The 13,904-nt window shown below is 34.4% G+C and overlaps 1 protein-coding gene across 9 annotated transcripts in view; it reads right to left on the bottom strand.

Annotated features, from left to right (window-relative positions):
* LOC123527475 (uncharacterized) overlaps positions 1–13,904 on the bottom strand; it is a 577,437-nt gene that overhangs the window by 192,524 nt on the left and 371,009 nt on the right. For 4 of the 9 annotated variants that reach the window (XM_053523370.1, XM_053523368.1, XM_053523369.1 and 1 more), the window contains 3 exons: positions 5,935–6,531; positions 3,068–3,226; positions 896–986 (listed from right to left, as the gene is read on the bottom strand). The exons of 4 other annotated variants lie outside the window; for them this stretch is intronic. In XM_053523370.1, the coding sequence (XP_053379345.1) occupies positions 896–986; positions 3,068–3,226; positions 5,935–6,516 (832 nt within the window). In that variant the 5' untranslated portion in view covers positions 6,517–6,531. The remainder of the gene's footprint in view (positions 1–895; positions 987–3,067; positions 3,227–5,934; positions 6,532–13,904) is intronic. One more of the 9 variants, XM_053523371.1, reaches the window with a different exon arrangement.

The following is a 13,904-nucleotide window of genomic DNA, read 5'->3' as shown; positions in this document are numbered from 1 at the left end:
GTTTGCCAAAAATAACCTGGCAAACAATATTAAATGTTAAGAAGGTTTCAGACGATGAAAGTAACTTTCATTTAAATAGTTAGCCATGTATTAATACGCTTTTGTAATCATTACGAATAACATTTAGAACATATATGAGTTTAAATATATTTAAAACTGGAAATCATATGTATATGCATATTACATTATTATATCAGACTTTTATAGCGCATTTTCTTGATAAACACGTTCAAAGACGCTTAATTTTATAACGTAGCACCAAGACAACCTCTGCATGCATCTAATTCATCCTTTGCTAGTACAGAACAAAGCGGTCTGACCAGAGGAACAGAGCGAGACAAAGCCACGAGAACAGAGAGAAGTCGATCTTTTTACTAGGCAGTCTGGTTCTTAAACAAGACCAGTGCATACCACCGATAAACGGTTAGCAGTATTTCCTGGGAAGAACCAGTACAGAAAATTGCGTAGGGAGTCCTTTTCACGCCAAGTAGGACCTGTTGCAAAATAATTGCGCCTACATTATGTTCGCGAGAGTGTATTCTTCGTCATGTAAACCTAAAATTAATATGCAGCCGTGTATATTGGTTTAGAATTTCTTTGTTTGCATTAAGATTTGATGTATTAGTTTTAAAAAGAACTTTACAAAGAAAGAAAGGGGAATTTTATATCAATACGTGTTTATTCATTCCATTGATGATGAATTTCATAAGCCGAATAGCAGAAGTAAATATACTTGCATGGCATGTGGTCAAATTGCGCATGCGCAAATATTGCTCGAGAGCAAAATGTTACATTGCCTCGAAAGCCAAACAATTTTCTGGTCCCCGACCGACCCTATATTGAGCATTGAAATTGTGTTTCATGGTAAAAACTAAAACAAAATATCGCTGATTACCTGTTTTCCGTCTAAGATACGAATCTTCTTTCCGATTTTGGACAAGTTTTGTTTCATCTATCTGGCTTATATTGAACTGTTGGTTTTTCAACTGTAAATATTAAAAGATAGAAAAATAAACCCTTTACTATTAGTTTTTACATTAGACTAACCGGCCAATGCTAAAACATGTCCTACAGATGATCATACTGAAAAATAATTTGAATAAGCGTTTCCCAATTTATCGCTTGATATTTGTCCTTGTTCATCTACAAAATATGGTGTATAAAATCGACAGCTGTCGGAGGATAGCAACGCTCGACTATTCAACAGCCTCGTCAAATGAATGAATACAAAACTACAAAAAGGGGCATAATTTTGTACCAGTGTGAAACTGGGTTATGGAACATACACATTGCTTATCAGCTGATGACAGTGGACAAGTGTACGAGTGTAGTGGGTGAAGTTTCAATCCATTCCCAGTAGAGGGTACTGAGATACCAGCTTTCATATGAACCCTTAAACAAAACCTGCTCAGTCGAAATTTAAATGACATACTTTTGTAAAAAATGCTATGAAACATGTGCAATGTCAGTGTATAACATCAGATAACTGTGTGGAGTTTCAATCCATTCCCATGTGGTAACTGATAAAAAACATAAACAAATCGGATCTCTGACGCCGACTCCAACGCTGACGCACGTGGGAGTCCAATAGCATTACCTATTCTTTGAATAGTTGAGCTGATATACATTACAATAGATCCCTAATGTGGGACGTGATTTGATCGTATAAGTAGAACTCAATATATTAAAAAAAATGTACCCTACATGCGTATAATTATATTTGTTTAACTTGGCTTTAATAGACTAATTTCGATACTTTCTCGTATACTTCGATGTCCTTTACTAAAGCACATTGCAAATTAAACAGTCACATTTAAAATAGAATGATTGAATGTGCGGTAAGTGATAAGTGAATCATACAATTTTCTGATGCTATAGTTCGTCATATTTATGAATCAATTACCCCCTTACTCCCCTGTAATGCAACATTTACTTCTATTCCTCTTCGTCAAATTGATCAACAAATGCATATGTAAACATGTGCGATAGCTTTCTGAAATCTTACAGAATACACATGTAGTATTTGATATTAATGAGGGCAAAGACATTTAACTATGGGTGATATCCGATACCAGTAGCCACCGAATCATGGTGCCCTTAAATTTTAACGTTAGAAACTATCATCAAGGAAGTTGATGAAGTGTGTATGTTCAGGTATTAAAAATAGGACAAAAAACTTGCGATGAAACCTGGATTCCCTTTTTCTAGTAAAAGTAAATTTCTAAACGTAGGTAACGAAATTTTGTCGTTGACCAAACATTATCCAAATGTTTGGCCTGTTGTTTAATAGTAACACGTTTGACTGTCAGTCCAGATGTCTTGGGTTCAAATCCAGGTCTAGGCGCTGGAAATTTCTGAGACACTCAGTAGTGTCTAGGCTTGTTCTGGTTCTTCCCAGGAAAGACGGCTTCGCGTGTATCGGTGCTACACATGGGGCACATTAAAGAACCAGACTGTCTATTCGCAAAGTACTAGGCTTAGTTAACCAGACAATCCTGTATCTGAATAATTTCTTCCTATCTGTTCTGTGGGCTTTATCTCACTCTGTCCTTCTTTTCAGATCACTGTGTCTGTACTTGTAAAAGATAAAATTCCCGCCCTGTGTGGATGCGTTTATGTAAATCGCATTTGAACTGCACGGAATTACGTGCCAAAGCTGATTAAAATACTAAGTTAAGCAAAGTCCAAGCTCTGGCATTAAGAACATTTTCTGTTTCAACGACCTTCCTGCAAGCAGGCTGAGTTTGCTTTGAAAGCGGAAACGACGAATGCACCTTATTCGTCATACCTGGCATGCGACATATTTTTCGTTTATACATGTATATCACAAGCAGTTGGAATTGTTGTTTACCACTGTATGATGGTTATGCATATTTATCTGAATATGAAAATGCATTCAAAAATCGAAAAAAGTACCAAAGAAATCTGAAAAACAAAAGGAATACTTCGAAGGTATGAAATGAAAACAGTGGCAATTGTATCAATATTGCGTTTTTTTTATCAGATATCATTATTTATGAAACAACCCTCGTATATCTCAGCTTGATTAAAACAGTCCAATTATTACCTGTAATAGCTTCTCAACAGCTTTTTTCGATCCATTGCAGTTAAGTAGACATTTTGCATCTTGAAGGACTGTTATGAATGTATTTAAATAGTAGCCTAAAGTTGGTTCATCAAGTTCGAGTTTTGAAATATGTAAAATTGCATTACGGATATCTCTCGCCTGGAAATGTACAAAGATAACAAGAGGGGCATGAAGGCCCTGTATCGCTCACCTGACCTATTAACCTAAAGAACATCAAGATTAACATTCGGACCAAGTTTCATTAAATATGGTCATAAATGTGACTTCTAGATTATTAACAAACTTTACTTTTGATTTGACCTGATGACCTAGTATTTTACTCCACCTGACCAAGATTGGGACTAACCTTATGATCATTAAGATTAACAATCCGTCCAACTTTCATAAAGATATATTTATATATTTGTTTGGTCTCTAGAGTGTTCACTACCCTTTCTTTTGATATGACCTAGTGACCTAGTCTTTCATTCCACATTACCCAGATTCCAACCTAGCATAAACCTCATCAAAGTTTATGTTCATAAGTTTCATGAAGACACAGTCATAAACTGGATCTCTCGATTGTTAACAAGCTTTACTATTGATTTGACATGGTAACCTAGTTTTTGACCCCACATAAAACAGATTCAAAATTGACATAAAAGTCATCAAAACAAACATCATGACAATTTCCACGAGTTTCAAACTCAAAATTAGGTATCTAGTGTGCTAACAAGCCTTACATTTGATTTGACCTGGTGACCTAGTATTTGACCTCATCTGACCCAAATTTTAACTTATCCTAACGAGCTTCAAGATTAGCATTTTCATTAAGCTATGGTCATAATTAATTAATGTGGTCTCTAGAATGTTAACTAGCTTTTCCTTTGACTAGAAGTGATAACCTAGTTTTTTGACATCACATAACCCGATTCAAACTTGACCTTAAAATCATCAAGGTTAATATTCTGATTAAGTTTCCCGAAGATACGGTCAATAATGTGGCTTAAATTGTGTTAACTAGCCTTTCCTTTGATGTGGCCTGGTGACCTAGTTTTTATCTTACTTGGTCCAGATTTTAACTTGACCTAAAAACATCAAGATTAATATTCTGACCAAGTTTCATGAAGTTACAGTCAGAAATATCTAGAGTGTTAGCAAGCTTTTCCTTGACGTTTTAATCCTGACATATATTTGAACTTGAGATCATCAAGAGTAACATTCTGACAAAGTTTCATAGAAATGTTATCATACAATGTAATTGTGGCATGTAGACTGTTAACATGCTTTACATTTTATTTAACCTCGTTACCTAATTTTTGTCCCCACCTAATCCAGATTTCAACTTGAACTAAAGATTATCATTATTAGAACTTTGACCAAGTTTCATTAAGATATGGCCATGAATATAGCCCATAGAGTTTAAACTAGTTCTGATCTAGTGACCAGAAATCATTAAGATTTTCAGTCTGACCAAGTTTAATGAAGATACAGTCATAAAAGTGGCCACTAAAGTGTAAACAAGCTTTTCCTTTGATTTGACCTAGTGATCTAGTTTTTGACCACTGATGACCTAGTATCGAACTATTCCTATTTTTACTGAGGGTAACATTCTGAACAAGTTTTATTGAGACTGGGACAAAACTGTGACCAACAGAGAATTAATAGTGAAACTGTTGACGACGAAGAAAGAACGGACGACAGACTACGACGGACGACGGATACAGGGCGACCACAAAAGCTCACCTTGAACACTTCGTGCTCAGGTGAGCTGAAAAACAATACGTTAAGACAAGTGCAAACAGAAATATAATGTGTTTAAACAAGGAGATGACACAAATTTTATCTTCTTAGATAAAGTGCAGATTTATTTCTACATGCATAGTTAAATATTATAACAGAGCTCAGTTTAGTTGGGCAATATGAGCCAAATATATATATTACAAGAAAACGGATTAAAAATTTAAAGAAAATGAAATATGTAAGGTTTCTTCTGGGTGTGAGTATGTACTGACAGAATACTAAAGGACAAGAAACTTAGTGATTTTTAGGGAGGAGGGGCAGGTGTAATGTAAACTGTTTCGGTCTGCACATCGTCCCATCACCACTTTCCTACATCGAAGTTTAAAGTTAACCTCTTATTGTTACTAAGTTAAGTTCTGAACACTAAATATGACTGACATATTTGATATTTGTGCTCAGTTTGTAACTATGACCTTAGACCTAAAGATTTGATAATGTTTTATGAACATTGCCTTATCACTACCTACTTCCATGCCAAGTCAGTACCTTGAACGCTTAAGACGTTATGCTCAAGACACGAAATACGACGAAGAAGTTAGGCCGGGGATCGGGTGGGAGCTCTTGACCTTGACATTTGACCTACAAAGGTATTTCAATAACTTTGCTCATTTTCTTTCTACCATCTACATATAAGCCAAAGAAAAATTAATTACCTTAAACGGTTATAAAGTTATGCTCCTGAAACAAACTATGACCAACGAAAGGACGGACGGGCTCACGCGCCACCGCATATAACGAGCAGGTGATGACTGAAACTCTATGTTTAAACAAAGTGACCACAGAAACTGGATATGCCTGAATAAATTGATGGCAGAAACTCGATTTGTTTAAATATAATGATGGCAGAAACGCGATATGCTTAGACACGTGAAATCAGAATGCTGAATACATGCCATCATCAACGATGCTTTGACTAAAATTCTTCACGGGAAAAAATTATATGTAGTTCAAATATTTGGATCATCTCAAATAAGGAATATGTGCCCCGAAATGAGTAAAATTATTGCAGTTAATGAAATGTTAAGTTAACTTAACAGAAAATTTTCGATACGTATTAAACTTACCCTGTTAAAAGGGCACGTTGTTTTTGAAGACATGTCATTGCACGCTAGCCAGGCGTTCTGTAGCGTTATGTTATTGATAAGAATGCTAAGGAGTCCGGCAGCATCAGTTGTGCTAGCTGAAATACCAGGGCCTGATGTTGTTTGGAAACATTTTCCATAGCTCCACCCAAGCGGATCTGAACACCACGTACTTGGGTCTGTATTCTTCCAAAGCGGATCTCTCGAGGAATGTTCAAGTATAATTTTATCATATAATTGACTGCATATTCCATTCGGGCATTTTCTACGACCATTTGGTTTACTACCAAAGCAGTTATTTGGGGATGTTTCTAGGCACGTGCTTCTATTACAGGCTTTCTTCTTTTTCGCGTGTTCAGGCAAAAGATTTTCAGCCGTACATTCATTGCATTGATGTGCAGATTCTGTGGGCAAGACATCTGTTATATTTTGCAAGGATTGGTTACGACACTGTTGCACTTTATCTCCAACAAAGTCTTGAAGTCCTTCTTGTAAGTACTCTAAACCTTTGGCACCACGGACCCAATTTTTATACAGGTCCTTGTCAAAGTCTTCATCGGCCATTACATGTTTGGAAATCTAGGAAATAAATAACATTGTTTGGTAAACCATTTATCAAGTTAATGAATACTTTATACTAACTCTGAAACATCACTTTATGGACACATTAATTTTACTATCTAGAAGATTCTCTTGTAGAAAAGCGCAAGTCTCCTCCAACACATAGTGGTAATAGTCAAGAAGTCGATAAGGGACAGGAACGAAAGTCAAAGAGGTTGATTAATGGCTGCAATAGGGATCACCCACTTAGCAAATTCAATAATCCCACTAAGTTTCAACATTCTGAGCCTAGTTGGTCTCAAGGTATGAATAGAAAACGGCTTTGCATGTTCAGGGCTCTACGACCTTGACCTTTGGCCGAGTAACAAAAATTCAAAAAGGGTCATCTACTTTGCTTACCCAATCATACTATAAAGTTTCAATATTCTTGGTCAAGAGCTTTTCAAGTACTGTTGTTGTTCGGAAAATATTTTCATGTTGAGGCCACTGTGACCTTAAGGCCTAAATCTTTGCAGTGGACCGAGGGATTTCTGTCTTCACCAGCACATTTGGGTGCTTATGACTATCACAGTATGGTTCCTATAAACAAGAGTCTTTATTTATTGGAGAGTCAATCTTCGTTACAAGTGTATCATTTAGTGAGAAGGGAAACAGTGTAATTTAATTAATTTAATTAATAAATATTGATAGCTTTTAAAGTTATACCTATTTTTCGGGCTTTTATATGTAAAGAAAAATATTTGTTCTTCAAACACAATAATGAAATAAGAAGAAACTTACTTTCACAATAATAGAATAATGAGAAACTTACTTTAGGAAATAATACTTTAGGAAATAAGGTAGATTTTATTTTTTTTCAAATTCCTTCAGGAGAATTGTGATATTTCAGAAAAATACGACTTTAACTCATCTAAAGCTTGCAGAATACTGTAAACAACATTTGTCCAGAACTGAAAACCAAATGTGCATTTCAGTGTTACAAAGTAAAGCATGAAAAAAGTACACATTTGACAACCTACTGAAATTAAAAGAACGGTGATTGCATGAATATGAGAAAATCTTTTTCCAGTTCTTTTTGTAAGTATTCTATATAACTATAATGGAAGGATCAATGTTTAGCAATGTGTCCTTAATGTTTTTCATAATTATTACTTGTAGGATATCGGAAAATATTGTTTGTTAACACAAAGAACTAATTGAGTTTTCACTAATTATAGTTACTATTATTATTATAATTATTATTATTATTATTATTATAATTATTATCATCATCATCATCATCATTATTGTAACCATGTAACCTTGATCTTTAAATTGTTTAATAGTTCTTAGGTGACTGAACGAAAATGGATTTCCATGTTATTCTGCATGTCCGATCATCATTGAACTTTCAACATTCTGGGTCAAATGGTTTGCAATTTACTAATGGGAAATGGTTTTTCTTGTTCAGGCACTAGTGACAAGACCTTTAAAATGTAACCACAAAATAAACTATGCATGTCTCTGGTCCAAGTGGTCCTAAAGTTACTGACATGAAATAGTTTTTTTAATATTTAGGTCCCTGTGACACTGACCTTTGATGGAGTAACCCTAAGCAAGAGATCACAGAGTGATCTTAGCGCCCACCACTGAACCATTTTTGAATGTTCCAAATTTCAAGACTATAGATCAAGGTCAAAATCAAGGTGAAAGTTCATTTTGGTACACAAAACTATGCATGTGGTCCATGCATGTTGTATAAATTTGAAGCTGTAGCTAAAGAAATGTGAATGTAGGATCAATTTCGAGATTTCTGTACACAAAACTATGCATATGCTTCAAATTTGAAGGCTGTAGCTTGAGAATGTTGGTATTAAATAAAAATCAAGGTCAAATTTCAATTCAGAACACAAAACTATGCAATTGGTCCAAATTTGAAGCCTGTAGCTTGTTGAAAAATGTGAAAATATGTCACTAGGTCAATCTAAAGGTCAAAGTTCATTTTGGTACACAAAACTATGCATGTGTTCCAAATATGACGGCTGTAGCTTAAGAATTGTGAAAGTAGGTCACTAGGTAAAAATTAAAGTCAAATTTCAGTTTGGAACACAGAATTATACATGTTGTCCAAATTTGAAGCCTGTACCTAAAAACGTGAAAGTAGGTCACTAGGTCAATGTCAAGGTCAAAGTTTATTTCTGTACACAAGCCTATGCATGTGGTCCAAATTTGAAGGCTGTAGCTTGAGAAATGTGAAAGTAGGTCACAGGTCAAAATCAAGACCAAATTTCATTTGGAACACAAAACTATGCATGTGGTCCACATAAAATGTAAAAGTAGGTCATTAGGTCAATGTCAAGGTCAAAAATTTTTCGATACGAAAACCTATGCAAGTGGTCCAAATTTGAAGGATTTGGCTACAGAAACGTGAAAGTAGGTCACTAGGTCAAGATCAAGGTCAACTCATGTCAAGGTTCATCTAGCAAATCAAAGCTATACATAAGGTCCAAGTTTGAATGTTGTAGGTTATGACAAGAAGATTTTTAAAGTTTTTCCCTATATAAGTCTATATAATTAAACCATGTGACCCACGGGGCGGGGCCATATTTGACCCTATCATCTTGGTAGATGACCGCTAGATGATGCTACATACCAAATATCAGAGTCGTAGGCTTTGTGGTTTTGTATATTATTAAGAAGATTTTCAAAATTGTTCCCTATATAAATCTATGTTAATTATGAAAATAAACAAAAGGCCATAACTCAATAAAAAATTGTTAAACCAGTCTGATTTTCAGGAGAACACAACTAGGGTACTAATACATCATTCTGACAAAGTTTGGTCAAAATCCACCCAGTAGTTTCTGAGGAGATGAGATAACGAGAAATTGTTAACGGACGGAAGGACAGACGGAAGCTTAAGGACGACGGACCACGGACGAAGAATGATTTGAATAGTCCACCATCTTATGATGTTGGGCTATAAATGATTCATTTACTGCTAAGTAAAGTCATCCTTTGAAGTTTAAACGTTCTTGATCAAAAAGTGACTGACCAGAAATGGAAAGTGATCCCAAAATCAGTAGGTGTCATTTACTCTGCATAATCCAATATGTCCATCCTTTAAAGTTTCAACATTCTTGGTCAAGTGATTCTCAAGTTATTGAATCGAAATGGTTTTCCATGTTCAGGCATTTGTGAGCTTGACCTTTAAAAATGACACAAAAACCAGTAACCAGTAAGTGTCGTCTACTCCATATTAAAGCCCTGTCACTCTTATGAAGTTTGAAGGTTTCAGATCAAATGAGTTTCCAGTTATTGATCGGAAATGAAGTGTGACGGACGGACGGCCAGAGCAAAAACAATATGTCTTTCCTAATGCTAGTGTTCATATTTGGTCCAAATCCTGGAGTACCTAATTCAAAATAATTCTGCAATGCTTAGGCTTACCCTTAAATACGCCACGTATAAATACATGTCATGGCTATCTTACGTAAGAAGTTTCATTTGAATGACTTATACAACGCTGCGAAAATCATTTCATCCTTTTCGAAAAATCCGTAAAACACTCCTTTGGAATCATAGCATGCAACTAATTTAAATAATCGCAAACTCGGTTTGATTGAGAATGTTAACGACAGGTTATTGAATGTGCAGCACTCTAACATCCACTGGTATCGGTTTAAGTAGTGAAATTCTACTAAAGGGAAATCAATTGGACACCAATGATCACATCCATAAAAGTGATTTAAAGATGTTTAAGTCACCCTTGCACTTTATTAAAGCGATACCAAACGAACTGTAAACACAACTGACCACATTTATTTGAAAATAGATGTTAGTCGTTGAAACTTTTGTCCATACCAAAATTGTTAGCTCGACCTAACGAAATATGGAGAACTGTCCTACTCGACCCAGAGTCGGCGTCGGTAAAACCTCGTCCTCAGTTTGGGTAAAGTTTTGATGCACTTTCATTTTATCTCTGTAATTTCGTGATGGATTTGTTGTAAACTAATTTTTTTTTTATTCTTCATCATCACCTTCATTATATGGCACAAGAGCCATAACTCACTCTTGCATCAATATTTCATGGATTACCATCCCTTTTCAGAAAACTTAGGTTAAAGTTTTGATGCACTTTTGCTATTTCTCAGTTATTACTGAATGGATCTGATTTAAACTTAAAATGTTTGTTCCACCTTTTTACCCCCATCATATGACACAAGGTCTATGACTCTTGTACTAGTTCTTGATTTATGCCCCTAACCCCTTTCAGTAATGTAAGCTGAATGTCTTCCTCACATGAAAAATTCCACATCGCCGGCGGGGTTTTGAGCCCGACTAAATAGCAGATTTGAAGTCAGCGACTAAGCTAAGATGGCCCCACTCAAGTTAAGATTTCAGTCTTACAGTTTTCATAGGTATAGGTATTTTCATCATTTTATTGAACATTATGCTAGAACCTATAAAAATTATTATACAATTTTGAATCATACAGATTGTTGCACTACTTAAATTATAACTTTCAATATATTATATTATCACAAATTCAAATCTTTACATTTCAAATCCAAAATCATCAAGTTTTTATGACTTTTAGGTAGCCTATAAATGATATAAACTTACAATAAAAGACACAATGTTAGTAGAAAACTTGCTTAACTGTAAACAATAGTTTAAAGTTTGAAACTTAAGATGATTTCCTGAATTAAAATTTGATTTGATTTTGTGAATGTTAAATACATTACTATATAACAATGTCATATTATCTGTTGATTTTTCGTATATTTTGTAACAAGAGTCATATTTCTTTCTTTAAATTTGTCTCCGACATTTTGTATCAGTACAAATAATACTGGTTAAGTTGCAAATAATAAAGTAAATTGGCAACTTATACTTGGAAGTGTAAAATTATATATTTGGAAACATGTTTCATGAACCAATATCAGAAGATAAAATCTATGAGAACCAGACCCAAGCAAAGTAATAGCAGCCTGGGTTTGTGCGTGGTAAAGACGCGTTGTTGGATTTTGACTTTTTGTTATTATTAGTAAAAATAAGTGTCATTTAAATAGTACACAAGTTATAAATTGTATCAATAAGAAATCAAAGAATCACTTGTGCTGCTTAAATGGACTCATATAAAAATGGATATGCAAAAATGTCCTTAAATCAAATAAACGTCATGTAAAATATAATAAAAAAGGGTACAAAAGAACCTATTTTAGTAAAATAACTTTATTTATGCATGTTTATTCATGTTGAATGACAAACTGTAATCTTGAAAAGATACAACTTGAATAAATCAATTTTCCAAAAGTGGCCCTTGTTTAAGTTAAATCGTCGCGTAAGATACAATATGTGTAAGATGTTCATCTCATTCATTGCTTTTCAATAGGTACTGTCTTTTTCACAAATCGTAACAAAGCAAACGTTAGCTACACGTATAAATGAAGATTTTGAACTTTTAAATGTAACTGAGATCGAAAAACCTGTACTTGATCAAACATGTTTCTACAAAATATCTATCATTATATTGAATTTATTGTTAATGCATTTTATGTAAATTATAACTATGGAGTATAATCTATATCATTATCTTTGTTTTAGTATATAAACTATAAACATTTAATATAGATCACACTTGTTTCTAAAATGATGAACTAAGACAACATTGAATAAACAAAATGTTTATTTGTTTCATTAATAAATATCTCGTTTATCGTATTAATATAAAGGTGATAATGATGTTATCTTTAGCAAAAGTATATTCGTGTAATATAACAAAGAATATCCCTATAAATAAACAGTTTACACAATAATCTGCTTCCGGAATAAAAAGTTTATCTTCCGGTCTGTCCCTCTTTTTTGCCGCTATATGGAGCTTTTACCGGTGAAAATCACAGCAAAAATTGAAGAATTCGCAGACCACAGCAACAGAAAATCAAAATGTGTTTGTACGAACGGACAAAATTCCAAACCAAATTTAAAAATTCTTGTTCATTTCTCACATTTTTAAATGCAATTTGGAATTTTTATATTCCGTATTATTTTTCAGTTCTGACATTCTGTTCAAACAGCTCAGATTTGTTCGTACGTTTACACAATTATATTATAGAAAAAATAAAGTTTTTGAATATACACTCAGAAGCGACGTCCGTTTTAAAAGTAGCACAACTGGTAGTGGACCATTTCGCCTTGTACATGCTAGAAACAGATAAGCTCGCATGGAAAACCCATTTTCCGCTTTTCCTCGAAATAAAGGTCTTGCATAGCGATGAATTCCTCCGAGTACTGCCTCATTCTGACTCAGAGTATAGATTGTTATAGTTTTATTACTTCAGAGGAATTTCGTCGAGTCACTTCTCAAAATTACTTGACGAAATTTACAGGTAACACTATAATGATTTCCGGTATTTCTTTGCAACTTCACGCGACTACGAGTCTGTAATAACCGTTATGGGCCTGCTTTTTTGCATTAGCCGCTGGCGTATCGGGGTAAGCCGGTCACATGACCGGCGAATGCCTATAGGATGAGCGAATCGAGCAATCCAGTTACGAACAAATGTGGCGTCTAATGCTGTGACAGCTGTCTGTAGTTACAGAGTTAATAGGTGATACAAGATTTAGCTTACCAAAAATTTCTTTCTAGCGCATATTCAATATTCTTTTAAAGGGTCCTGTTACAGATGTTAAATAAAACAATTATGAAAAAAGTGTTTTGTTAGTTTACGTGCGTTCCTATCTTTTTTAAGTATTTAAATTTATTTTACACAAACATTTTTTTCAATTATAATAATAATCACTCTGTAAAATTCCGTTACGAGGGGTTTTCAGCCAAATTCGTCTACACCTCGGCGCATCTCGCCGCATTTTGTGAACCGGCGCAATTGGCGTACACCGGAGGCGCAAACGAGAGAAATGAATCAGAGGTGGAGAACTAATGATTTTAGACAAAATGTCGTTTATCAAATAGTCACGGAGAACATACGCCCTGCCCGAGGATCGAACTTACGACCCCACGATCCGTAGACCAACGCTCTACCTACTGAGCTAAGCGGGTGGGCTTGATATTGAAATAATGTCTTACTTTGTGAACTAAATTTAGAAATAAAGTTATGTGAAATGCACTAAATTAAGCATAATTCATGATTAGATAAGCTGTAAAATAGCACCCGCTAAAAAGTAAATTGTTAAGTGTCATGATATTTAAATACTTTCTGACTATACTCTTTAAACAAGAAATAAATTATGTAAAATGGACAAAATTTAAGAATAATAGTAAACTGAACAAACTTTGAAATAACTGGCGTTAAAGATTAGTGATTTGTTAAATATCATGTTAAAATAAGTTTTAACAGTGCAAATTAAATTCAGACACACATTTATGTAAACTGAACTTAACTAAGAAC

Source organism: Mercenaria mercenaria, chromosome 14, assembly GCF_021730395.1.
Source record: "Mercenaria mercenaria strain notata chromosome 14, MADL_Memer_1, whole genome shotgun sequence".
NCBI lineage: Eukaryota > Metazoa > Mollusca > Bivalvia > Venerida > Veneridae > Mercenaria > Mercenaria mercenaria.
The sequence above is the reverse complement of the archived record's forward strand: the minus strand, read 5'-3'. Positions and strand labels throughout refer to the sequence as shown.